This window comes from Tiliqua scincoides, chromosome 1, assembly GCF_035046505.1.
Source record: "Tiliqua scincoides isolate rTilSci1 chromosome 1, rTilSci1.hap2, whole genome shotgun sequence".
In the NCBI taxonomy this organism is placed as follows: Eukaryota; Metazoa; Chordata; class Lepidosauria; order Squamata; family Scincidae; genus Tiliqua; species Tiliqua scincoides.
The window spans coordinates 257,199,402-257,225,466 of NC_089821.1; the positions used below are offsets into that span (position 1 = coordinate 257,199,402).

At 42.1% G+C, this 26,065-nt stretch overlaps 1 protein-coding gene across 1 annotated transcript in view; it reads right to left on the minus strand.

The window, feature by feature from the left end:
- HHAT (hedgehog acyltransferase) overlaps positions 1-26,065 on the minus strand; it is a 189,751-nt gene that overhangs the window by 145,352 nt on the left and 18,334 nt on the right. Inside the window, exons 4-6 of the mRNA XM_066611755.1 lie at positions 23,879-24,073; positions 17,347-17,559; positions 9,516-9,687 (exon numbers count right to left, since the gene is read on the minus strand). Coding sequence (XP_066467852.1) covers positions 9,516-9,687; positions 17,347-17,559; positions 23,879-24,073 — 580 coding nt within the window. The remainder of the gene's footprint in view (positions 1-9,515; positions 9,688-17,346; positions 17,560-23,878; positions 24,074-26,065) is intronic.

The window sequence follows — 26,065 nt, forward strand, 5'->3', positions numbered from 1 at the left end:
CATTCTGCATTAATTGCAGCTTTTGAACCATCTTCAAGGGTAGCCCCATGTACAGCACTTTGCAGTAGTCCAGTCTCAAAGTCACTAAGGCGTGGATCACCATGGGCAGGTCCAACTAACTCAAGTATGGTCACAGTTGGTACACCATGCTGGGCAAAGGCACTCCTAGCCACCCCTGCCACCTGGTTCTCCAGAGAGATGCAAATTCAGGAGCACTCCCAAACAGTGCACCATTCTTGCAGGGTGAGTGCAACTCTGTTCAGAGTGCATAGACTCCGCACCCGCATTAAGGATTTCCTGACCAGGTGGACTTCTGTCTTTTCTGGATTCAATCTCACCCTGATGGCTTTTATCCAGACCCCAACTACCTCCAGGCAGCACCCTAGAACTTCCACAGCCTCCCTAGAATGAGATGGTAGGGTGAGCGGGATATCGTTGGCATATTGGTGACACCCCACTCCAAATCCCCAGATGATCTCCCTCAGCACTTTCACGTAGATAATAAAAAACATGGGGGATAGAATAGAACCCTGTGGCATCCCATACCATAAAGATCACACAGTTTAATTAACTTACTTTTAAGTAGACATGTATAGGATTGTGCTCTAAGTGTGTATGGGAATCTGAGCTACACTACAGATCATCTAAACTTTACTATTAATTTAACAACAGTTAATTAATTGTAATAATATTTAGCATTTATATAGCACTTGACACAGTCCAAAGCACCTTCACATACACTTCCATATAAGAAAGTGATCCCCCCCTTACAAAAACACTCTAAAGCAAGTAAGACTGAAATGACAAGAAAAATAATGCTGAAGAACACACATACAGGAGAAAACCTAAACAGCTCTGTAAGAGTGAGCAGCATTCTTTATTCAAGATGAGCAGCACCTTTATTCAAGATGTGTCTCTCTTAAAGATAAGCTCAATTTGAGTAATGCTCACTTAGCATCTTAGAGATAGCAGGATCAAATGTCTGTATTTATAACACCTGGGACCAGGATCATGGTGCACTAGTGCTGGACAAGGCCAAGGAGGCTGGATTTAGAGCTTTTCTCAGCCATAAAGTTTATTGGGTGACTGGCTCACAGTCACGAGAGCAACCAGTCTCATGAGGTTTTTATAGGAAGAAAGACAGGCAGGAGACTTATGATGCCATTATTGTAGGAAAAATGCATTAAAATGTAGTACATAAACAGCAAATGTATCAAATGCTTTTGATACTGAGGCACAGAAAACATCTTCCATTAGTATGTTTCTGTAACCAAGGCACTAGACCCACCCAAACCCAATTCAAAATGACAGCTGAAAGAGACTCTGGCTTGCCACAGCTCAATTCAGGCGAGATATGAAGTGGCATCTTGTTCACAGTTCACATTCCAAGCAACTTCACTACCCAGTTCATTTAGGTATGCTACAGCTCATGCCTCATACTTCAGTAAACCATCCACATAGCTGCAATTCAGCACTTCTCAAATATCACTTCTTTTTTCTATTTACCACATCATTGCATTGCATTTCATACATTTAAAAAACAGTATTCAACTGAAGTCAATTCTACACAGTGGAATAAACACAAAAGAGCAGCCTTGCTGAAGAAGATTAAGACCCATCTAGTCAAGCATTTTGTTTCCAGCAATGACCAGCCAGATGTCTCTGGAGATCCACAAGGAAGGCATGGATGATCAGGGCAATTTTGTTTGTATGGTAGAAAAACTCCTCTCAGGAACATAAGAGGTCCCTCTAGTCGTCCTGCACTGGTCAACTAGGCACACACAAATCATAGGTCACAAGTGTAACATGAGGGCAACTGGCCTCCTCAACATGAAGGCAACAGTCCTCTCCTCCTAGCCATTATTCAAAAGCACGCTGTTTCTGAACACGGAGGTGGCATATATGACACGGAGGTGGCATATGACAGCTGTCGATAGGTGTATATTCCAGTCCTCTTATCCAGCCTTGACAACATGATCATAAATGTATTATTATTATATACTAATTTTCAACAAAAAGTAGTTCACATAACTAAACAAATAAATATATGGTTCCCTGTCCCCTAAAGGCTTACAGTCTAAAAAGGACACAAACAGATACCAGCAACAACCACTGGGGTATAAAGGGATAGTTTATCTCCCTTTGCAAAATACAGGAGGACACCACTTTAAAAGGTGCTTCTTTGTCCAGTCTGAAGGGGTTCGAAATGCAAAATCATTTATCATCTCCGCCACCCACCCCTGATTTAATCTTTTTCTAATCAAAATCTTAACTTGCTTGTACGAAAGCTGCTCCCAGTTCTTGATCACCTTTGGTGATCAAAGGCTACTCCAAAAGGGTTTTGAAGCAATTGTTTTATTTGCGGAGCCTTAGTAAGTGATAGAACTTCTAATCTGATGATCAATTCTCAAAGATGCCACAGGTATACCTGCACACTAGTAGCAGCAGAAATGGCCATCACATTCATACCTATTTAATGCAGCTTGGATTAAACAGATGCAAACTATTTCCAAGGTTGTCTTCAGCATTTCAAAAGCTGCCCACTCAGCCCTAGTATACTAATTGAATATTGTCACCAAAAGCAAAAATCATTACCTTTTAAGCACTATTTGTACTCTTGTCTGTCACATCATCATTTCTTTGCTGATGCACAGTGCAAGCATGAGATGGACTGCTGACAATACTGCATCACTGTCAAGAACAACTTTCTACACTAAGCATTAACACTATGTAAACCATCGCAAATAAAGCCACATGTTGCAATAGATTCACAAGCCATAGGTGCCTATACTGTATATCCGCCTATACTGTATATCGTCATGGGCAGAATTTGTGTACCTGGTTATAAATGTCATGCTTTTTTAGGACACAGTGCAGGACACCATTTTCAATCTGAGAATCAAAGTTCTGCACAGTGTACCGTCAATTTAACAGGTTGATTGGGGGGAAAGGTGTCCATTAATGCAAAAAGTCACTTAAGTCAAATGCATTGACATTCATGTGCAAAACATATATAACCAGTTTTTAATGGAGCAGAAAACATCAATTTTCCCCAAAGTCTGTTCAATCAAGTGTCCTCTGAACTTTAAAAATGTTTGCACTCTATATTTGGTAGACAGTCTGGCATTTCTGCATTACATAAAAACATCCCTTTGCCACCTTGCGTTATATGTGGCACTAATGCCATATACCATTTAGACATTCCTTCTGTCAGATGTCCGAGGGAAAATCCATGGTGCTTACCACCAGCTTCTGGTTTATCCCTCTCATGGTCTGCCTCCCACTACTTTATAGGAGCTTGGGAAGGACACTGCCAAATAATTCACTCACTTGTTACCTTGACTCTTGTTATGTACCTATTTACTCTAGTATTATCATTGAATAGGGAACTAGCAACAAGGTTTAGGTTCTGGGGTGGAGAGGAAAGCCACTTTTCATTCCAGCCTCAGTCCTAGCAGGACTGCTAGGGGCTGTCTGTCATCCCTGCCCCCCCCCCCACTGATTGGTGCCTTGGCTCTGCCACAAGTCGGGTATAGCCTCTTGCTCCCTTTAGTGAGAAGACTCCTCAACATGGGTACTCCCCTAGGAATCTGGCCATTTCCCTCTCCGCAGCCTTACCATCCTCTCCCGATTGCTTCCTCTCCTACTTCCTCTCCTCTGCCATTCACCCCCCTCTTTAACAAATCATAGACTCTGGCTGCATGTGATGTCTGAACTGACCCAGTGAAACGGAGGAACCTTCCATTAACCACTAGAAATAAATGTCACTTGGCTCCTCATACTGCAATCCTAGACACACTTTCCTGGGAGTGAGGCTCACAGACAAAATGATATTTACATCTGAGTAGAGCTGCAAAGGATTGTGCTGTTAGTATATGAATTTTTGCAAGATGTGTTTGTGTGTTCTGGCTTTTGGACATGAGAACCTGAGTGAGTGTGCATAGGATTTATTTTCATACCTGTGAAGACAGCGTGAACAAAGTGAAGGACCATCTGCTCCCATCTGAACTTTCTACTGTTTAAGATCTTGAGAAAAGGCCCTTCTCCACAATCTAAAGTCAGGTGGGTGGTAAGAAGAGATAGAAGCCTTTTTTTTGTGGTGGTGGTGGCACTTGTGAAACAGTCTGTCACATGTCTAAATCAACATCATTAACTTTTAAGCACTAGTTACAAACCCTGTTCTCCTAAACTTTTCAGTAGCTGATGTATTTTGCTAGGCCCTGGTTGTTCTTATTCTTATTGTTGTATTGAGCTTTGAATGTAAATTCTGCTTTGATTGCTGTCTTTACATTTTTATTGCTTCTAGTTTCAAATCTGATGGTTTTTAACTTTTGGGTGAGTCAACTGGGAAGCTTTCATGCCAAAACAAGGGATATATATATTTTTTTCATAGGCAGACACCTGAAAATCCAAAGTCACTAAGGGGGAAAAACAAGAAGTATATTTTCACTTTCTTTTACTGCCTCAAGAAAATCGACATTTTGGTCTGTTATGATTCAGATTCGTAGATTCAGAAGCACCGGCAGCGCTTGATGGTTTTTCATTATGAAAGATTAAATTCTGTGCATGTAAAACTAAGTGGTAAAGCCAAAGCCTAAAATATTTCTGCCCCATCATCCCAGCCTTTGAATCTTAGAATCTTCATATTCTCAAAGCCTTCATACAGAGGATAAGTTGCTTTCCTCCTAATCAAAACTTGGCAAAGTTGATGTAACTTGTACACTGATCCAGACTAGCTGCTTTCCTGCTTGGAGGCATAACAGCCCAATCCTAAATCTGATGGGTCTGCCAAGTGTAGTGACACCAAAACGGCTACTGCTGCATTCAGCGGCACCATCAAGACCACCAGTGGTCTCCTCAGGGTGACTTTCATCCCCTTCCCCTGGGGAAAGCCCCAAGCCCCGCAATGGGGCTTCTCAAGTCTGAGCCAACTATTTTGCCAGCATAGATTTAAGAAAAAAACAAAATATCACATTCTGATAAGGAGCCAATTTTTTTCCAGTACTAGTATGTACACAATAAAAATATCAGATATCTGCATCTCTGAAGCTAGAGTTGTGCATTACTAACCAATTTAATAAATACTAATCGTGCATATTATATGAAGCTGCCTTTATACAGAGTCAGAAAATTGATATATCAAGTTCAGAATTGTCTACCCTAATTGGCAGCAGCTTTCCCAGCATTTTAGAAGAGGGACTGGGGTGGGTTTCCCAGCCCTATCTGAAAATGCTAGGACCTTGTGTTCTTTCTTGAAGTCAACTCAAGGAATTTGCTTTAGATTATTCATTTTTAATTTATTGAATTTATTTAAATATGAATTTTGTTTCAAATAACCTGCTTATATGGATTTTGGTTATCAAGACTTGATACTGATTGTATGAAACAAATGGGTCACTGAAGTATTTCACACTGCCTCTTACCAAACATTTTTTTTAAAATTTTATTTCTAGGGCCAGAGGCATAGAATTATCCACAACATTTAGTGCCAGATATCTTGGTCTCTTAATTTAAATTAACTAGGCTGAATGTGTTTCATCAGTTACTAATTTTATGACATTTAAAACATGAAAAATGCCAACAAACGTAAGAACAGCCCCACTGGATCAGGCCACAGGCCCATCTAGTCCAGCGGCTAGTATCTCACAGCGGCCCCACCAAATGCCCCAGGGAGCACTCCTGATAACAAGAGACCTGCATCCTGGTGCCCTCCCTTGCATCTGACATAGCCCATTGCTAAAATCAGGAACAACTAGGCTTTGTTTCATTGACTGAATAATATTCTTGTCTGAACATTAATCATCAGTTTAGAATCACCAAAAAAGCTGGAGAAAAGAGAAAAAAATTCTTGTGTGGGCAAACTTCTAGGACTTGGTATTCTCTACAGAGACTGCCTCCTCTGTTTATGGCACTGAGTTGTACTCTGAGAACTGCATGACTAGTTCCACAAGCCCATGGGAGATTTGGATTTGTGTTTCTTGAACAGCAACTCACTTCCCATGATGCACAGCAAACCTCTTTGGAGAATATGGAAACTTTGAAAAGCGGTGTTTGATATGACATTAACGGTGTGCCTTTCAGAGTGAAGAAGACAAAGATTCCACTGGATATGTCTAGTCCCAGGGGTGTGCCAAGGTGGCTTTTTGGATTCAAGTCACTTTTTCCAAGCTAGGAAAAATTTTTATTTTGGGCAATTTTGCTGGCATGATTGAAACTGCCTAATGGCCTGTTCCTATGGAACATGCAGCAGGTGGTCAAGTACTTAGGATGATGGACAGCAGATACCCACTGCCACTGGTAAGATCATGCTGGGAGGGAAATAGGGATGGGATGGAATAGGGTGGGGTGGCAGAATGGGGAGGCAACACAGGCAGGGAGGAAGGTGCATCAAGACTGGGAAGGGGACAGTTGCACCTGACAAATCCTAACCCTATTCCTGGACCTGATATACCTTTACTGATCAATGTGGAGAAGCACTAGTGATACTGCAGGTGTAGGTCTGATTTGACCCATAGCGGCAGCTGGGGCATACCCCAGGGCAAGGGAACAAATGTGCCATTCCCAAGGAGGCCTCAACACGTCAAGATTCCCCTGCAGAATACAGGAGACTCCACATAGCCATGCAGGGAGTTAAGTAGGATTGGACTGTAAATCACATAACAAGCATCTTCAGACTTACAGCTTCCTAAAAGGAACCTATGCAGTCTGTGTTCTTGTTAACAACCACACTGCAGGTATAAGCCCATACCTGTGCACATTTTCCTTTCAACACCAAGACTGTAAGCAAGTTGACTAAAATGGGAACAAACATCAAGCATGAGATTCATTTCCCCCCAAAGTTATAATGAATGGCAGTAACCCACAGCTCTGTGGTGCTTTGACATGCAGATAAAACTTGATGCAAGCAGGGACTGGTTCTCTCACAACTGAAAAAATAAGGTAGCCTTGCTTACATGGAGTTCCATTTACTTATCACAACCTCAATAGGCAAGCTAGAAGTAGCTGGATCAGGGCATTTCAAGAGCCCACTTGGGCTAATAATAAAATTGGGGCAAGCAGCCTCTTGTCAAAATCAAAGTTTTGACTGAAACTGGGGACAGGCTGCAACAGGAGTGGAGTTGAGTGCAATTTCAGAGGGAAGGGTCAAATGTTTTTGGAAAAAAGGGGAGAATTATAAGGACATCATGTCCCCATTAGAGAAGAAACCTACTTGTTTTATTTTCTTTCTTCCTAGGAGCTCAAGGCAGCGTACATGGTGTGCCAGGCAGCCTCCCACCCAAGTCTGCTCAGTTTCAGCAAAGCAGTTGCATCATGTGCTTTGATGCACAATCTGATGTCAGCATTCTCTATGCATGCTGCTAAGTAGCATGTAGGGAAGCAGCTGGAATTTGTGGATCATGAGGCACATGTGTCAGATACAACTTGACACACCCACTATTTGCAAGTTGACGAGTCTGAATCTTCTAGCTACTTCTGTAGAACCATATTAAGAAAGCACGGCTCCATTTTGGAATATTAAACTGCAAAAAGACTCCAAACAGTTGTAATCAATAAAAATTCCTACTTTATTCTGTAAAGCAAGGGTGACACTCAAATGGGATGGAGACCCAAACTTGCTACCTAGGTGATAACTTTCCACAGAAAGAAAATAATTGGTTTTGATAGAGTAAGGCACGAGTAGCAGAACCAGTTAACTTCTAAAAATATTCCTTATGTGCCACTCTTCCATATTTTCCCCAAACCCCTCCTCCAGCAAAACTTATACCTTCAACAATTATAATGTGTTATTGATATAATTTTGTTTGTGTTTTTTCTCTGTTCACAGAAACCAGTTTTGAGAACAATTGTTGAGAAGCAGGTTGCAAATGTGTTGATAATTAAATAACGAAATAAATATAAATAAATTGCCTCCCCTAAACAACCCCATGCAGTTTTCAGCCCCCCTCCCATCATCCAAGTCCCTGTTCCAAGTGCCACTGCTTGCCCTTTCAGATGCCAAAATATATCCCTCATGCCAAAACAGCAGCACTACTCCCATCTGGCTAGCATAAACATCCCTGCAATCGAAGTTTCCATTCCTGCAAATTCAAGATCATTACCACACATCCTACCTTCCTTCTCCTTCAGCTGTGTCAAGCATTGCTATTCCCTCTGCTAGCCGAGGGCCACTGTGCTAATCAGCACCTTGGACAGGTACCAGAGGACTCTCTTCTCTTTCCAACCTTCCTCTCTCCATACCCTTCCTTGAGCACAACCAAATCCCATAACTCCAGCGCTCTCTGAGCTGCCTCTCAAGGAAACCATCCCCTTGGAAAGCAATCTCAGCTCCCTTGCATTATTTTCCTCCCTGGAACCAGCTAAGGCTACTGCCTTGCCCACCTGAGTTTGCTTTTCAAACCTTTCACCCCATCTTTGAACACACCAATCTCAGCAACACTACAGGCTTGTCTCAGCAAGTACAGATAGGTAAGCTTGGCCTTTGAAAACCCTGACCATGGCCCATAAACTTCTATGTTCTGTATCTCACGTGCAGTCAAACTGAAAACATGTTTAGTGTTTCTAACTCTTCCCCCTTTGATGCAATTGTGGCAAGCATGTGGGAGTCTAGGACTCCTTCGTCTATCTGTTACTTGTTAAGAGGGAGCCTAGAAAGCTGTCTCGGGCATCATTTTCAGAAAAACTCCTTAACCATCACAGCAACTACTCACTCCCCAAGTGGGGATGCCTGCTTCAGCACCTGCAGTGCTGGTTAGGAAGAAATTCATGGTGAGAGGCAACATTCTCCACCGCAAGTGAGCAAAGTGTTTTTACAGCCCACTCAGAGGCTCACCTATAGTCTATAACCCAGGTTCAGGCCATGGAGAACAAACACTCAGCCACAGTGCTGCACCACAACTGGAACCGTGGTGTTTTTTGCTTCTCTCATTTCTTTTCCCCAGTCTCTTTTTCTCTCTTCCTCCTTTCTGCTATGGCAAAACCCCCTATTTCCTTTGGGTAACTTCCTAATTTCTCTATGATCTGCTACCCCTCATTTCTCTCTTCCTTCAATTGCACTCATTATGCACCCCCTTCTCTGTGTAAAGATTTCCTCTCTTTCCTTCCACCTACAAACCGCTGATTTTACAGCCTAGTTGTGCAAGCGAGACTGTTGTGTACAATTGCATTTAGTCTCCTCTTTGATTCCTCTTCTTACTTATTGCATTCTTAGTCTCATAGTAAAAGCAACCTATTGGTAAACTGTTAGACTTGCCTCCCTCCTCATTTCATACCAATCCACTGAGATGTGGCATGAATCACTGCACTTAAGAGTTTGCACACACAGCAGATGTGGGTGCATGTTATACATGTCTTATAGCATGTCCAGTAACAATAAGGGTATCACAGGACACACTAGGGACTCTATAGGCCTAGGTCTTATGAGTGATCTCACTACTGTAAAACATCTGGCATTTAAACAATCAAAATTAATAATTGTTTACATAATGACATATACACAAATATATACATACACTAACCTAAAGTCCAGTAGGTGACTGCCTCCAGATGCGAAGGGCTACTGCAGATGGCATGCATATACATAAGATGAATCATCCACTCTGCTAGCCACCACCATAGCAAAATACGAATGGTGCCCCAGATGAAAACACAGAAATTAGCCTTCAAGCTGCAGGATTCTTGTTTAGTCACCTGCATTGGGAATATATAAAGATATTTTTAAGACCATGTAGAAATGATTGTTTGTTTAGTGAAGAGCTGAAATAACTTTTCTGTACAGTCATCTCGTTTTTAAGATAAGTCTGGAATATAAAATTCCCGAACACAAGAAGACATTGAACTGACTGGGTTTTTTTATTCTTGTCATCTTATGTCAATTGACCAACTGTATTATATGCTTTGGAAGTTTGATAGGCTGTGTGACTAAGGTTATGTCTCTAAGGACACAATCCTAACCAGGTCTGCTCAGAAGTAAGTCCTGTTTTGTTCAATGGGGCTTACTCTCAGGAAAGTGTGGTTAGGATTGCCGCCTAAGTGAAAAAGAGCATAAAATAAACTTTTTACATGGAAAGTACTTCTATGGAGAACACAACATGCATATGGCTGGCAATGTATGATGTTTGCTGCACATATGTCGACTATTCTACATGTTATAAGCAGTTTTCTACAGTTTTCAATTTTCCATGCAAGAATGTTATCGCATCATAATTGTTTTCATTAGGTTTCTGATTCTGTAACTTAAGTGCTTTGAAGTAAATCTATTTCAACTAAACTTACCTCAAAGCAAAGGCTACTTTCACTTGGTAGGTGCCAAACATGCCGCAATAATGCAATTTTAGAGGTATTTTTTCCTGATTTTGAACAGCAGATTGAGTGAGAATCCAATTACCAATGAACACACTAATGATTCTGTAAATATCTCATTCAGATATCACTATCAATTCCTTTAAGCAAATGCTCCGGAAGTTTTCGTACATGCAGCTCTCATTCACAGAGCCACACCGCATCATGGTTTATTCAAGGCCATATAAACTGTTGATTATTTAGTGCAAACTTCACAAAGGTTAAAATATCAAAGGCCTGCAGATAATATCCTGTAGGAGTGGCAGTAGGAGGAAAAAGGGGGGGGGGGAAGATGACTGCTGCAATTTCATCATAATGCCCTCACCTCAAGCATAAATGTTGATCTTGCATAGTAGTTATGTTTCCAATTGTGTGGGTATAGCAAAACGAGATCTAACCAAATTTTTAAAGCTGCTAAGAAAACACATAATATCAAACCAGAAATATTTCTCCTAAATGTGACATCAGAAATTAAAGATCAATGTAAGAAACACCTTATTGTACAAATTGTCACAGCAGCAAGAATATTGTTTGCGCAAAAATGGAAATCTACAGATGTGCCAACTAGAGAAAATTTAATAGATAAAATTTATGAAATAGCAGAAATGGAAGTTTTAACAGAAAGAATGAAAGAGAAAGATTTAGCTAGAGTAATAAATTATTGGAAGTTTTTTATGATTGGATAGATAATTTTAGTTAAACAATATTGTTTCACTAAATTTAATTTTTTAGATTGATAAATATGATAGCCTTTGTATTGATGATTATGTTGTATTTTTTTTTTGTTAACTGAATGATGCATGTTGGAATCTAGGGCCAATACCCTCATGTATAACCTGTGTTGTACCTGACCTAAGCATAACCCATTTCCTTTCCTGTATCTGTAATAAATAAATAATAAAAAAGAAGAAGAAAAAAAGAAAACACATAATAAAAAGCTTAAAAGATTTATGCTTCCATCACACTTCATTTTTATCCCTTGCTCTAATGTCTGCTCACATCATAAAGAGCAGACTCACTTCTGTGAGCACATTAAATCATACTGTAAACTTTCCTCCAGTCCATAAAAGCCAGAATAATTCATTCCAAAAACGTATGTAGGATTAGAATATTCTCAACATTCAGCCTCTATCACCTGTTGGGATAATTATTTCTGAAAAAGCTTTTTGTTCTCTGACTTATCAGGAAAAATAAAATGAGGTAAGGAATGCTAAGTGAATAAAGCAATTAGTACAAAAGAAATTTGTTTATTTGCTTTCACCTTTTCACATAGGATTTTGAGCACGGAGGGAAAAAGCTGACATCAAAAATGTGTTAATTGTTTTAAAAAATTAAATTGCAGAATAAATTGTTGCATTTAACAGTCAACCAGTTCAGTAATACTTTTTATTCAGAAACCCACATGGAAGTTTACTTCTTCTCTATGTGGGAACACTTGACACAACAGCAAATAATTGTGTCTTTTCTTTGAAACAATTTAATTATCCACAAGTTCATTGAAAATGATAGAAAAACGGTGGCCAGATTTAGTTGTATTACCAATGCATGCTTGAGTGTTACTAGCACAGGCCTTGGGTTTGCACGCGAGGGGAGGAAATCAGTGGGGAAAACAGGCAGTGATGGAGAGGCTCGCTTATCTAGTGAACTCATAGTAGAGGCAAGAAACAAATTGGGAAGCCCCAATTTGCAGCTCACAATCAAATCCTGTACTAGTGCAGCACTGGATCAGCAGAACTTCTCTTTGCTTACAATATGGGGACACTGCTATTCACCTTAGTTGTAAGGCTAACAACACGGGAATATATCTAAACACTCAAACTCACTCTTATTGATTATACTAACTGCCCCCCCCCCACACACACACTTATATCAGTAAGCTAAGATACTAGGATCCAAGCTTCTGAAGAGAGGCACAGAGGGAGCAGAACAGAGCCTGGGGTGGGTGGAACAGACAGGCAACAGGGCAGTGAGGAGAACAGATTGGGCCCAAGAAGGGGTGGGTTTGGCGACAGTGGCACTGAATCCTGACCACCTATTGACCCATGGTAGTGGGGAGGGGGTTTACCCCAGGACAAGGGGACAAATGTTCCCTTCCCTTTGAGGAGGCCTCAACATGCTAAAATTCCACCCTGGGATACAGTGGATGCCATGTTGGCACCACTGCATCACCAGGTGGGGAGTTCAGTAGGACTGTGCTGGCCATGACCTCCCTCAGGTGCCTTCATTCTAGACTGAAGAGTTCCAAATGCTGCAGCCTTTTCTCAACATAGAGGTGCCCAACAATCATTACGATAGCTCTTTTCTGCACATTTTCCATTTCTGCTATATCCTTTTTGAGATTAGGCAACCAAAACTGGACACAATACTCCAAATGTGGCCTCACCATTGATTTGTACAATGGCATAGTAATATTGATAGTTTTATTGTCAACTGCTTTTTTAATTATCCTGAATACGGAGTTGGCCCTCTTCACTGCTGCTGCACACTGGTCCCTTCCCAGCACCACTTTTCAAATCTCCATAGCATGTAACATCTATTGACTAAAAGACTGACAGCACAATCCTATTTATGCTGTAAACATGCTATAAAACATGTTCACTACCACACGAGTAGGCAGCACGGGTGGGATGGCCTGTCAGCGCTGGATCATAGCCCTTGGCCATCAGTGGAAGTAAGTTTCGCACTGACCAGTTCAGGAACTGGGAGAGGGTGGTGGGAAGTCTTTTCACAGGCAGGGAGAGAACATTTCCGGGCAGGGGGAGGACAGAACGGGAAGGAGGGCAGAATGAGCAGAGGCCTCATCCACCATATCCTATTCTGCCTCTTGAGCCAGTCAGCCTTACACAAGGCGACTCGGACTACTGCCAGCTTTATAGCTGGCACAGATCTCAGTAGCCCCATAGGGCAAGCTGGGGCATTACTTAGGGTAAGGAGGAAAATATCCCCTTTTCCCAAAATGACCTCCAGCCACCTCCTAACCTGTGCTGGATACAGCACAGACCATGAAGCCCAGCTGCACCAGCTCAGGTTAGGATTGGGCTGTGAGTCAAATCACATTTGCTCAACTTTAAATGCTTAAGTAAGGCCAATTAAATGTTAACTCAGGGCCCAATCCAATGCATATCTACTCAAAAGTAAGCCCCACTATAATCGGTGGGGCTTACTCCCAGGTATGTGTGGATAGGACTGCAGCTTGAGTTATGCAGTTCTCTTTCCTCACAGGCACCTAACTCACACAGTGCACGTATTGAGGTTCTTTATCTGTACATTTCTGTGCTTCTTCTGACATAAACTGTCGAGCTATAAAACAACAAGGAGAAAATATTCTCTCCACTTTTAAGGGAATACCTCATTCATCCAAATTCTTTATTTTTCTTTTATCCTTGCTCTTTCGTTGCTGGGAAATGATTACTCAGATGATTGGCTTATTCTCCAGAAAGAATGGAAGATTACTTAATAACTCTTATTACTTCTTTCAGTGAGCTTTCCGGATGCTTTCACTATACTGACTCATCTTTAATGACATCTCACTAGCAGTGAGTGGTTTGAAAAAACTACCGATTCCTCAAAGCACGGGGGGGGGGGAGGAATTGAAATTTCTGGGATGCTACCGCCACTTCACTTATGATGCATGCCTATCAGACTTCAAATAGGCAAGTTGACACATCTGCTTCCTGCATCCAATAATAAACGAAAAAATATTCATTGAACCACATCAGCGGAAACATTTAGGGACACCAAATGGTTAATTTCAATAGGAACTGGGTATGATAACATCTGAGCAAGTTTGAAAATCTCTGTGTCAGGACAATTTTTCTTTTATAGGACTGGAATTATGTCTGGCTTGGAGAGAAGAAAAATGCCTCTGACGCTAAAGGTCCTGTAGTAGACACACAGATGAGAACAGTTGCAGACTTGAGAAGGAAATGCAGTCCCTCTCTTGTAAATGACATAAACAAGGCAGAACATCTCCTTCCTTTAAACTTTCTGTTCTGCACTATCTTCTTTTGAAAAGTAGGAGCTTCCTTTTCAGTTAAAATACATATGCACTATTGGTTTAAAAAAAACAAAAACTCATTGGAAAATAACTTCTGAATGGTTTTGCTGGGGGGGGGGGGAAACACCCCAAAACCCAGCCATGTTCCTAGAGGGGTGGTGTGCTGTGCATGGCAGATAGATACAACCTACTTGACATTACTGATATGACTAAATTTACATAATCTGCTTTCAACTTAGAAAAGCAGAAGAATAAAAGTTTCTTCATATAAAATGCCCCCCACTGGTCACTAACTACATTCATTTGCTAGTGTAAACACATATTCTTCAACCACAGTTGATCTTGTCTCTGATCACCTGGAACCAATATGTTTGCCTCATGCCCACACACATATCACAACATCCCAGAACTTGATCTAGAAATCCATGGCTCTGGACACAGCTGCCTCATGTGTTCAGCCACCAGGCCTCCAAGTTTGAGCAGCTCTCCTTGCCAGTGGTTCCCAAACTTCTGACTTGTGGCTCCTTCAACCTAATAGACTGTTGACCACAGCTCCGCATTAGGGTTACAATCCTATACACTGTATAGGATAGCAGGTCATGAGGATTCCACGGCTCCCAGGAAGCTCACCGTGGCTCTATGCAGTAAAGAACTGCCAGGAACTAGAGTGAACCAACCCATCCAAGTTGGTGATTGGCTCTCCTCCTATAATTCAAAGCCTTCCTACTCGGACTAAGGCTTTGCTCTATGCAACAATACAGTTGATTGCCTTCCAATCGCTTCTCTGGTTCTGCCCTCAACTCTTGAGTCCAGCCCAACAACTGTGTATAGCTCAGCTTTGACACTACGATCATATGCTGTGCAAGCTCCCCTTGCCGACGGTAACAGAATGAATTGCACAAACACACAATGCTCCTTCCCTTTCAATAATTCGTTACAGAGAAGCTACTTTATTAGATCACCACATTTACTTTAACAGGCACACTATGTTTTTGACCAGTAAGGAGATTTTAAAGATGAAGTGTGTGCCATGTGTACATGTTGGGTTGAGACCTTACCCTGACTGAGAACAGGAACCATTTTACTTTTCTCAGCAGTTTCTGCGAGGGCAGAATGGTTGAAGCTCCTTCCTCACATGCCTTGGAGGATCCCCATGGTTTTTAATAATCAGAGTATCTGAATCTTTTGGATCTATCCGAGATCTTCAACCACAGCATCGTAAACAGTATCTGACTCATAAAATACACTATGCTTGGGGCAACTGACTACTGAGAGTATGAAAATCAGTGTCTCGGGCTTATCAAAACTCCCAAGACTCAGTTATTAACATCTTGCACTCTAAGGATTTGTGCAATGCAATCTCTAATCTTTCCAAGGAAGAAAGAGCTAAATCAATACCAACCATAGCAACTGGTTTTTGTGGCATGGACCGATTATGTTCCAGCCATCTAGTATGGGTATACAACATTTACAGCCCAATCCTTTGCATGTCTCCTCAGAAGTAAGTCACATTATAGTCAATGTGGCTTACTCCCAGGTAAGTGTGGATAGGATTGTGCTGCTTGACAGGCGGCTAAACATTTTCAACAGGAAAAACTCAGGTTGTATACTCTTAACTCAGAATCCTTTGAAAATCCTGATAGCTGTACTGTCATGCATTCAGGAAATGAATTGCATGTTCAAGTTATTTCTGGATGAAAAGTTTCTATTATTTCTCATTGACACAAATGGGAAATCTGTATAATCTCATTGTATCAAATACCTTCTGGATATGTATATGCATTTGTGTGCATATTTATATCGTAGAGAGAGAGAGAGAGAGAGAGAGAGAGATTAAGAACATAAGAACAGCCCCACTGGATCAGGCTATAGGCCCATCTAGTCCAGCTTCCTGTATCTCACAGCGGCCCACCAAATGCCCCAGGGAGCATAACAAGAGACCAGATAACAAGAGACCTCATCCTGGTGCCCTCCCTTGCATCTGATTTTAAATTGTTGGCATCCTTCAGTCTCGGAAGACTATGGTATCGCGCTCTGAATAGTGTTCTGGAATAGAGTGTCCTCTCCAGTGCGCAAAGCCTGGGTAAGGTAGATATGGAGGATAGACTGTTACCCATGCAGCAAATCCCCCCTCTCCACGTCGCTGGAATGGTCCAATGGAAAGGCAGAGGCCAATATGGTTGGTTCCAGCAGCGTCGCAGGAGTTGCCAGAACGTGACTGTGTTTAGCCACGAACTGCCTCAGGGACTCCGGCTCCGGATTTTGCCTCGAGGTTGTCTCCTGAAGCCTTTTCCATAACTGGATGTAGCCACAAGGCAGTGGAGGTTTGGGATCAGAGTTTTCCTTCTCTCAGATGAGCTGCCTTCCCAGGCTGACGAGTCCCATCTACCCGGTGGCTGTTTAGTCGCCTCTTACGACAAGTACAGCCAAACTGAGGGCCTATTCTTATTCCCAGCCACCAGGGAAATGATTTTAAATATGCACCCGTGATTTCATATCATGAAATCTATAAATTCCATGCTGCAGTGTGCCTAGACAAATGCACATATGGAACTTCTGAATTCAGGTGTGGATCAAAACATTCCTGAGAAAATCCAGAATTCCTGGTTCTGGATCAGTCAATTTCACAATAGATTTTTCAAGGTGAATTTGAAGAACCTGAAAAATGACCTGAAAATGCTTTTCAGGATAGGGAGTTGTCCTGCTGCAATTTGGCTCCTCTTCTGACTCACTCACTCACATTCACACCTGAGCACCAAGGGATCAAAAAGCTTCAATTGCCTTCTAAATGAAATTTTTAAAGTCCTCTAAATAGCACACAATCAGAAGCCAAACTGCAGTGGGGGCAAGTGAAGTGAAGTCATTACCCCAAGTGAAGCCCCATAACTCCATGGAGGCAACCATGGGGTGTGGGCTAGGGTAATATAAGGAGGTTCCATAAATAGTAACTGTGAGTAGTATGGCAATCTATTATCATCCAAGTCCAAGGCAATATTTAAAAAGTGTGTCACCTGTTTGCAAAAATCATCGAAGGTGATAATAGGCCCATTGTGAAACACGGGATAATAGAACACATACACCAACATCCACAGGAAGGAGTGCTGTGCTGTCTCAGTAGGCCTGTGCCAGCAATATTCTAGACTGAAGCTTGTGTAGTAGAGGCAGCGGACAGTCAGGGTGAAAAGCAGCAAGTAGTACTCACTTTCACTGGCATACCAGCTTCTCTGTAAAATAACACCAGAAAAAAAGTTACATGAAATCTCTCATAGATGACAAACATTTCCACAGCATAACTGTAAGTCATGCCGCTGCAAATAAAAGATAATTCTTCTTATGATACTTAGTATTTTATATACCTATTTTCCTAAGTACTCCAAGTACTGGATATAATTGGCTACTACAGGAATAGAGCTACAAACAAGCCAAGTATACTCTATGACATTACTCAAAACGATATTTGGCCATGGAGAGGAACCAACATTAAGATCAGGCTTGGAAACAGAAAGGGAAAATTAACATAATTCCTGGTGCTTTCAACACAGAAGAACAAGGCAGATAAATCCTCAGGTCTGTTAACAGCACTAACCCACAATCATTTTTTTTTAAATTATTCAGACACTTCCTGCATTTTGCTGTGAATGTACACACCCAGAGGGGAAAAAACAAGGAAGAAAAAAAAAGCAGGAATACAATTGAGCTTATGTTACATTGGCCGAAAAGTACCACTGCTGAGCAATGAAGACATCTGAAAATGCAGGATCTTATTTAAGAGAAGAAAAGTAAACCTAGAAGGAAGCATGGCAATGGAAAAATAAATGCTTGTTTCATTGATCACATAAGTACTTCCAGAGTATCTACAATTTCCTGACTAGGGCTGACAAAGAGTCTCGGAAATGCTTCCGATGCTTTGAACATCTTAAGGCACATTTTCATCTTCCTCTTAAAAGTGCACCTCATTTCAGTTCACATTGTTGGAGTTGGTGCAACTCCGTCTGCTGTCCAGAGGGGGCAGGATGCTGTCCAGAAGGGGTCAAGCTATGACCCAGTGACTCTGACCTTTCTACCTGTTCTCTCTGTGATCCTTGTGGGGTGTGGCCCTAACCATTTATCCTTCCCTTCTCCTCTGAGCACTTCCTCTTGTCCTCCAACCACTGACCTGTTAAGATGGCACACACCAGGGCTCTGATGCCCAGGCCATCTTGAGCACAAGGCATGCAGGGTGAGGCAGCTCCAGGGCCTTACTATCTCTAAGTGTTAGCTGAACCTCTGATCCTAATCAGATGCTGTAATATACACTCAATGGAACTGTAAGTAAATAACTTCTTTTTTGCAACTTTAACAAGCCATTGCCTCTTTGTCTTTTTTATTGATTAGCAGTCAGCCGGGTGAGGGAGGTTCCCTGGGGTGATACCCATAAAGGGGGGGGGGGTCTGCTGCTTAAGCTACTCTGCTTCCCCCCCCCCCAAGAGGAAACTATTTTAAATTCCCTTCAACACACATCTCAACATTCTGGTTAATTTCTGTGTTCATTTCTTGAGGATCTCCGTATGGGGAAGAACTGTAACTCAGTGGCAGAGCACCAGCAGGTGCCAAGGAACAAAACTAAATGTACTTCAAATCTCAAGGGGATTAGCCAACAGCTATAAAAATGAAGGTAGGGGGTATTTTATTGACACCACAGAGCTCTGTGCCATCCAAAAGAAAAAAGAGAAAAGAAAAAACTTCCCAGAACGCATTGCGTAGAAAAAATAGGCAACAAAAGTAATGATGCTAGATTGTCATTACCTTAATTATTTTCAGATAAAACATGTTAAGAAAAATAGTCCCAATAAAACTAGAAAGCAGTCTTCAATGTTGTGACATTATTGATGAGACCAAAAGGAGCATATCCTGCACACAAACCTGGACAGCTATTCTTATGAATTGGTTATTTCTCTCACTATTCCCTCACAGTACATTATATTTACAGTCCGGCATGCAGGCAAGGCATGTACACAGGCTATGCAATGGTCTATCCCTTCTGTGAATATTGTTTGCAAGTATGAATGAATGCCGGGAACGCAGGAGACATCTTTCAAAAGAACATTTTCTTCATTCAAATCCTCCAGCGCGGAAAAGAAAACCGTGAGCATTGGGGAAAAGCTCCCTTATCCCCTGCTCCCTTTCTCTTTTCCTGCATAGGAGGCAGAAAAGGCAGCAAGCTCCAGACCAGCCACGCCTCCAATGAGGTTGCTGCAAAATGGTGTTGCTGCCCTGCCTCTCTCACACCACATGTGCACCACATTATTACACAGTAGCATCATGTGTCCTTTCATTCTCGGTTGACATTGGTCATTGGTTTGTTTCTGGGTTTGTTTTCCCTCTATTGTTTTCCATCAAGTGTTTCTAAAGATTTTTTTTTCCTCTGTAAATGCTAAGGGTTTTTTCTTCTGATAGACAGACAAATGATCCCTAGCGAGCTCCATCAAGTACTCTAACATCAAGAATATATGAAGCTGTTTCATACGGAGTCAGACCATTGGTCTGTCTAGCTTAGTCTTGGGTGCTCTAATTGGGAACAGGCAGAAATCTCTCTCGTCACTGGTTACCTTTTCTTTTTAACCAATGATATCAAGGTTTGAATACGGGATCTTCTGCATGCAAAGCACACATTCTATCATTTTGCTAATCCCCTAAAACTACAACACAACACAGTGCCAAAGCATGGTAACACTTTGGTATTATTAAGTACGCACACAGAACCTCCACACCTGCCTCTTCAGAGCACGGCTCTACCAAAATCACAGAATGACAACAACAGATCTCTCATTCCCAAATCATTCTTATGTAACTCAGCGGACTTCATGTTAACATCTTACTGTATATGGTAAGAGTAAACATGTTCTCATTCTCTGGTTCAACTTGTGAATTCAAAAAGTCACCATGACCACAAGAACGTGGACCTTTGCAGGACTGTGAATATGCCACCAATCTGTCAACTGAATATTTCGTTTTATAGGTCATGACTCATGCTATGAAAGACCAAATTTGGAATATAAAATGATGAACATGGGGACTTTTTAAAGTTAGCTACCAACAATGATGCTCTCATTTTGAGTGGACACCAAATAATCCAATAATTGAGTGGATCAGCCATAATCCAGATCAAGAAAACTCTATGGACAGGTATTCAGATAGCCTCTGTAGCGTGTAGCACCTTTCAAAGGTTTAGTTGATTTGCCAGCTGCGGCCTTTCCTGGGCAAATGAAGTCTGGTCACTGTCTCATGCATGCCCTGACAACAGCCAGGTTAAATTACTGCAACACACTCTGTGCAAGGTTGCTTTTGAAGAAACTTCAAGCTACAAGTAGTGCAAAATACAGCAGTTAGGCTGCTAACAGGCTCGTCATAGGGAACACATATTGCCAAATTTGAAAGGATTAAGCACTGGCTCTTTACTCATTTATGGGCCCAATTCAAAGTGCTGCTTTTGATCTTTAAAAACCTGAAGGGCTTGGACTTGGGCACATGAAAGATAGCTTGCTTCCAGATAACCCTGTCCAACTTTTAAGGTCTTTTTCAGATGCTCTATTTAGACTGCCCCCATTTTCTGAGGTGAGGTAAGGTGGGAGGAAATAAGAGGTCAGGCATTCTCAGTTGTGGTGCCTCACCTATAGAAGTACTTTCCTCTGTTTCCAGAATTGCTGGCAAGGGGAATTATTAATAAATGTCTCTGACTAAGAAGACACAAAGGGACCAGTCATTACTGCAGCTTTTAGAGACAATATGGCCAAAATGAACAACACAGCTCTGTTTGATGTAAGGGATCTTGGACAGGGTGCAATTCAGCATTACGCAGAGAACCCCAGTCCCTCAAAAGAAGAAGAGGTCCCAATCCTATTCAACTTTCCAGCGCTGATGTGGCTGTGACAATGGGACATGTGCTGCACTTGGGAGGATGGCCTCCGCATTTGTTCCCTTACCATGGGGCCGAACTAGGACTGCATTGGTGCTGGAAAGTTTGTTTGGGCCCTAAAGCTGTAATCCTACACTTACCTGATTTTGCTATAAGAGTGAAATCACTTCCAATCAAAGAACTACAGATTTACTGGAAAGAACATAAATATCAAAAGTACACCACAATATGTTCCCTTACCTTGGGGACACCTCTGTGACTGCCCCCATTGCAAAATGCAGTGAACACCCTGTTGGAATGGCTGCATCAGCACAGGAAAATTGGATAAGATTGGGTCCTAGGAATCCTTACTTTTTATCCCAGTAAAAAGTGGGTGCTGACATGCCCGCTCCAGAAGCATGATTAAAGGAGAAACACTTCTATTCAAAGTGCAGATGGGTAGGGCATAGGCAAACGGGGGGGGGGGTTGCATCAGTCCCTGGAATGCCCACTAGGGGTGGCACGGCACCCCCCCTCCATGGTGCACTCTCAGTCACTTTTATTCTGAAATATTCCATGACCACCACTTTCTTCAAAAAAGGGACAGAGATGAGCAATGCTCAGAGCAGTCTATCCCTTTAAAAAAAAAAAAGAGGGTAAAGGCGGGCACAGAGAGGGGGGATTAGCCACCGGTTGTTTTTTTGTGCTTTTTCCATAATAAAAGCAAAAAAAAAAAAAAAAAGGTAGTGGCCGAGTGTGCACCACAAGGGCAGCACCATGCCACCTTTCCACTCCTCTGTGGTGTGCACTCGGCATGCAGTCCAGATAGGGGGGCCGGCACTTGCACACCTGGCTCCCGGGCGGCAGGGAAGCCATGGTCACCAGTTGTATAGGGCCCATTATATATTGGGTACATTTGAAATACAAATATTTTTCACAGATGTGACCAGGGAACATCAGGCAGATACCAACAAAAGGGGAAGATGACATAGCACACTGGAATAGGATTACATAATTGAAAAGTGTTACATTCACAGGAAATGTGCAAAATGCATAGTGAAACTTCTTTAATGGAAACAAGTAGCATGCAGGTGCAACTTCACAATACAGATGCCTGCACAAGACACATTTCTCAATGGGTACAGGCAGGGAAAAGTGATTATACTGAAATGCTGAAACAACTAGATTCTGGAAAGTTGCATTAGTGGAGATACTACTGAATGCAAAAACGAACAGGAGGTGTATTGAAAGGTTTCCATGATTACACAGGAAGCAGGAGGTTATATAAATGTAATTACATTCTTTTCCCAGGGTGGGTGACATGAGATGATAACCAGAGTTCAAGATTGAGGCATGAACTGATTTTCAGGGAAAAACAATGTCCAAAATTCATTTTGCACACAGATTCCATGATGCAATCCAGGGCTGGCAGCAGTTGGTATGCGCAAGTAGGGTTGGTCTGGTGATGCTGTCTGGCATCAGGTATATGCATAGTTCATAAATTAAATATGACAGCATAATACAATGGAAAATAAAATAATTCAGGACAATCATTTCTCTTAACACCACTGCCCACGTGCCAGGTTCCCTCTTTGATGGTACTTCAGAGGATAACTGAAAATAAAATCATTTGATTTTAGTGCTGCTACTATTGTTAAACATTTTCATAGATCTACATGTTCTCATATAGTGAACAAAAGGATCCTTGCAACTGAAAGGTAGGATTCATACATTTTAAACAAACAAATGATTCTTGCCCTACAGATTACAGACCAATTCAGTATCAGGTGCCACAACAGTTTTATGATTAGCCATATCAAAATTAAACTACAAGTGATAAACATTAACCTAGAGCATAATACTTCATATACTGCAAAAGTGGATGCCACCCTTTTTTGATTTGGATGCTACCCTTCAGCAGAGTAGTGCCCCAGCATTAGAACCTCCTTCTATGAATGGAAAGAGCTTCCAATGATGGAACCAAGCCATACCAAGGATGGAAAAAAGATTCAGAGAGCAATTCTACCTCGCACCTCTGATGGCACAGCAGTCCCTGCAGCAGCAGAAGGTGTCACAAAAGTATCATAAAGTGCTCCATGACATTCAATGGGTAAGCAGCACTGGCAGAGCAGCCTGCACTACCCCACACAGCACTGCATCCAGCCCGATGGCTGATGATGCAGACAGGTAAGGCGAAGAGCGGTGCAGGGGTGGCAGAGAGGGTGGCAGAGGGAGTTTTAGAGGCAAGGCGTTTCTGGGCAGGGAGGATGGAATGGGGACAGATCGGGCCTGAGAGAGGGTGAAGTTGGCAGAGGCTTCCACTGCTGTATCCTAAACCCACTGTTACACCGGGCTGCTCAGACTCCCATCTGCTGTATAGCTGGCAGAAAACCAAGAAGCTTCATACAGCTGTCTGGGGCGTTACTCAAGGTAAAGGGAAAAACATTTCCTTACCCCGAGAGGACCTCCAGTCGCCTCCTAACCTGTGCTGAATACAATGCAGGCCTTGCAGCTTGGCTGTGCCAGCGCAGGTAAGGATTGGGCTGACTGTTTGTTTGATTGAATAAGAATTTCATTTGCCTAAATTGTCAAAAATAGATTCTTGGAACAATAAACACTATTACAAAACACCAAGTTAAATATTTAAATAATATTGATAAAATAGTTACCTTTACTTCTTCCAGGGCAGGCACATGCAAAGTTGACAACAGAAGTAATGAACTCAGCCACACCAGAATGGGGTTCTTAAAAAGCGCCACTAAATAAGAGACAGTTACATGTACCAAAATCACTATCAGACCATTGGTACCCAACAGAAACCAAGAGGCTGCCATGCCGTAGGCCATCCAAAAACAGGGTCTGTGCTGAAAAAACAGGGAGATCAACAGTCATTTAATATCTCAGTTCCAATTTAATATGACATCTTATCTATCATATTTATATCATACTGGTTCAAAAGAGATCAGGGCAGGATAATATGATGTTACCATGTTTTATACTCACATCATCCCTACGAGATAAATTAAGCTGGGAGAAAGTGACTGATTGCCACTGAAGTTCATGACTGAACAGGTACAGTATATGAACCCAGATCTTCTCAGTTTAAATGCAACACTCAAGCTCATTTCAAGGTATTTTGTTATCTAAGGCAAAGTTTAAGATCCCTCCCCAGATAGTCATATAAAGGACAATGTGATAGCAGATTACATGATAACAAGCTACCACAGATAATGATGCTATCCAAAGTTGAGCCAGCCGTAGAAAATAATCTATGCAGATGGCAGGATACAAATCACACACACACAAACACACACTCAAAAAAAAAATGAGCCAAGTCACAAACTATCAACAAGTCACATATGATCACTACATTTTCAACAAAAGAAGCAAGTAGGAAACACTGAAGTTTCATTCTCTCATCATATGTACACACAGGATGCACATGTGCATGCATGCACAGATGCACACAAGAGGAGATGCTGGCTAGCCCTGCCACTGGTGGGTGACTGATTCTCTATGGGTGAGAAGTACCTCCTTCAATGTTGCCATTGAGCAGGTAAGAAAACAGGAAGGTGATAAGCACCTAACTTACAGCTGGCTTACCTCAAATCAGGCAGAGCTGGACTGGTGACAGAGATCTTCTTATCATCCTCATGGAAATGGCCACAGAGCAGACAGCCAGCTCTTGCTGCCACCTGCCCTCCTCTCCCCTTCCTCTACCACAACAGCTTCCCACCATTATGTGGGGGGAGCGGGAAGTGGGCATTGCTTTGACACTGAGCCAGGGAGCTTCCTCCCACATGTTGTGACTGCTTGCTAGCCTCCAGGCCAGCAAATCTGCAAGACTGGGAGACAATCACTGCAAGTGGCAGCCAATTCAAATCTTCCACTTATAGGCCAGGGCTTGAATATCACACCCTAGCCTCTCATCAGCTCAAGCAATTGTTTATCAGTTAGACCAGTCCTGTATCCATTGCTTCATACTGGCTTAATAAATATAACATTCTCATACGCTGCCACATAAGATACTTTCAGTAAGCATAAATTCTCTGAAAGCCTGGCCTCCCAACTTCCTCATCTCGTTATAAAGCCCTTTTCATTCTGCACCAGAACACCTGCAGTCTTGTCTGTCAGTCATTCCCAATCTTATGCCTTCACCATGTTGCTTCCTCAGCCCAGAACAAAATGGGTCTCTCTCGCTAGTTGATCACCCTCACTTATTTTTATATTGCTTTCTCATACAAAAATTTCATCAGCCAAACTTTTCTGAACCAGCTTAACCATAACTTGGACTTGAGCGACACAATTCAGTGGATTTGAATTATCTGGACATATGGATGTCACATTTTTACCTCCTCAGAGTTCTGCAAGAAGGCTCACCTTCAGTTTAAACCTCAATGCAGCTTTAAAAAGCAGGCAAAAGTAGCGAGGACGATTCTTCATCTTGCTGGCTTTCACCCTCCTCCCCCTCCTTCACAGAGACACCACAACTGCTCTGTGAGGAGGAGGGGTGCACAGGTCCGCTTTAAAAGCACCAGCATGATGACCATGAGGATAATGACAATTCTTGCCTTGTTGGTTACTTCATTTTACCCTACGGAGTTCAGTGAGAAGGGGGGGGAGTGCCCTCCATGCTCCAACTGCTGCTGCACATACCACTGGCACTACTTCTGAGGGAGTTAAGGAAGTTGGTGAGCCTCCAAGGCCACAGCCCCTTCTCTGAATTCTACCAGAAACTGATTGCCCTTCTGCTGCTGCAGCTGGCAATGGTAGAAGCAGTGTGTACTTAATCACACATTCACTTTCAATGAGGGTGGAAGATGAAACAACCAACCAAGGAAAAAAGACTGCATGGA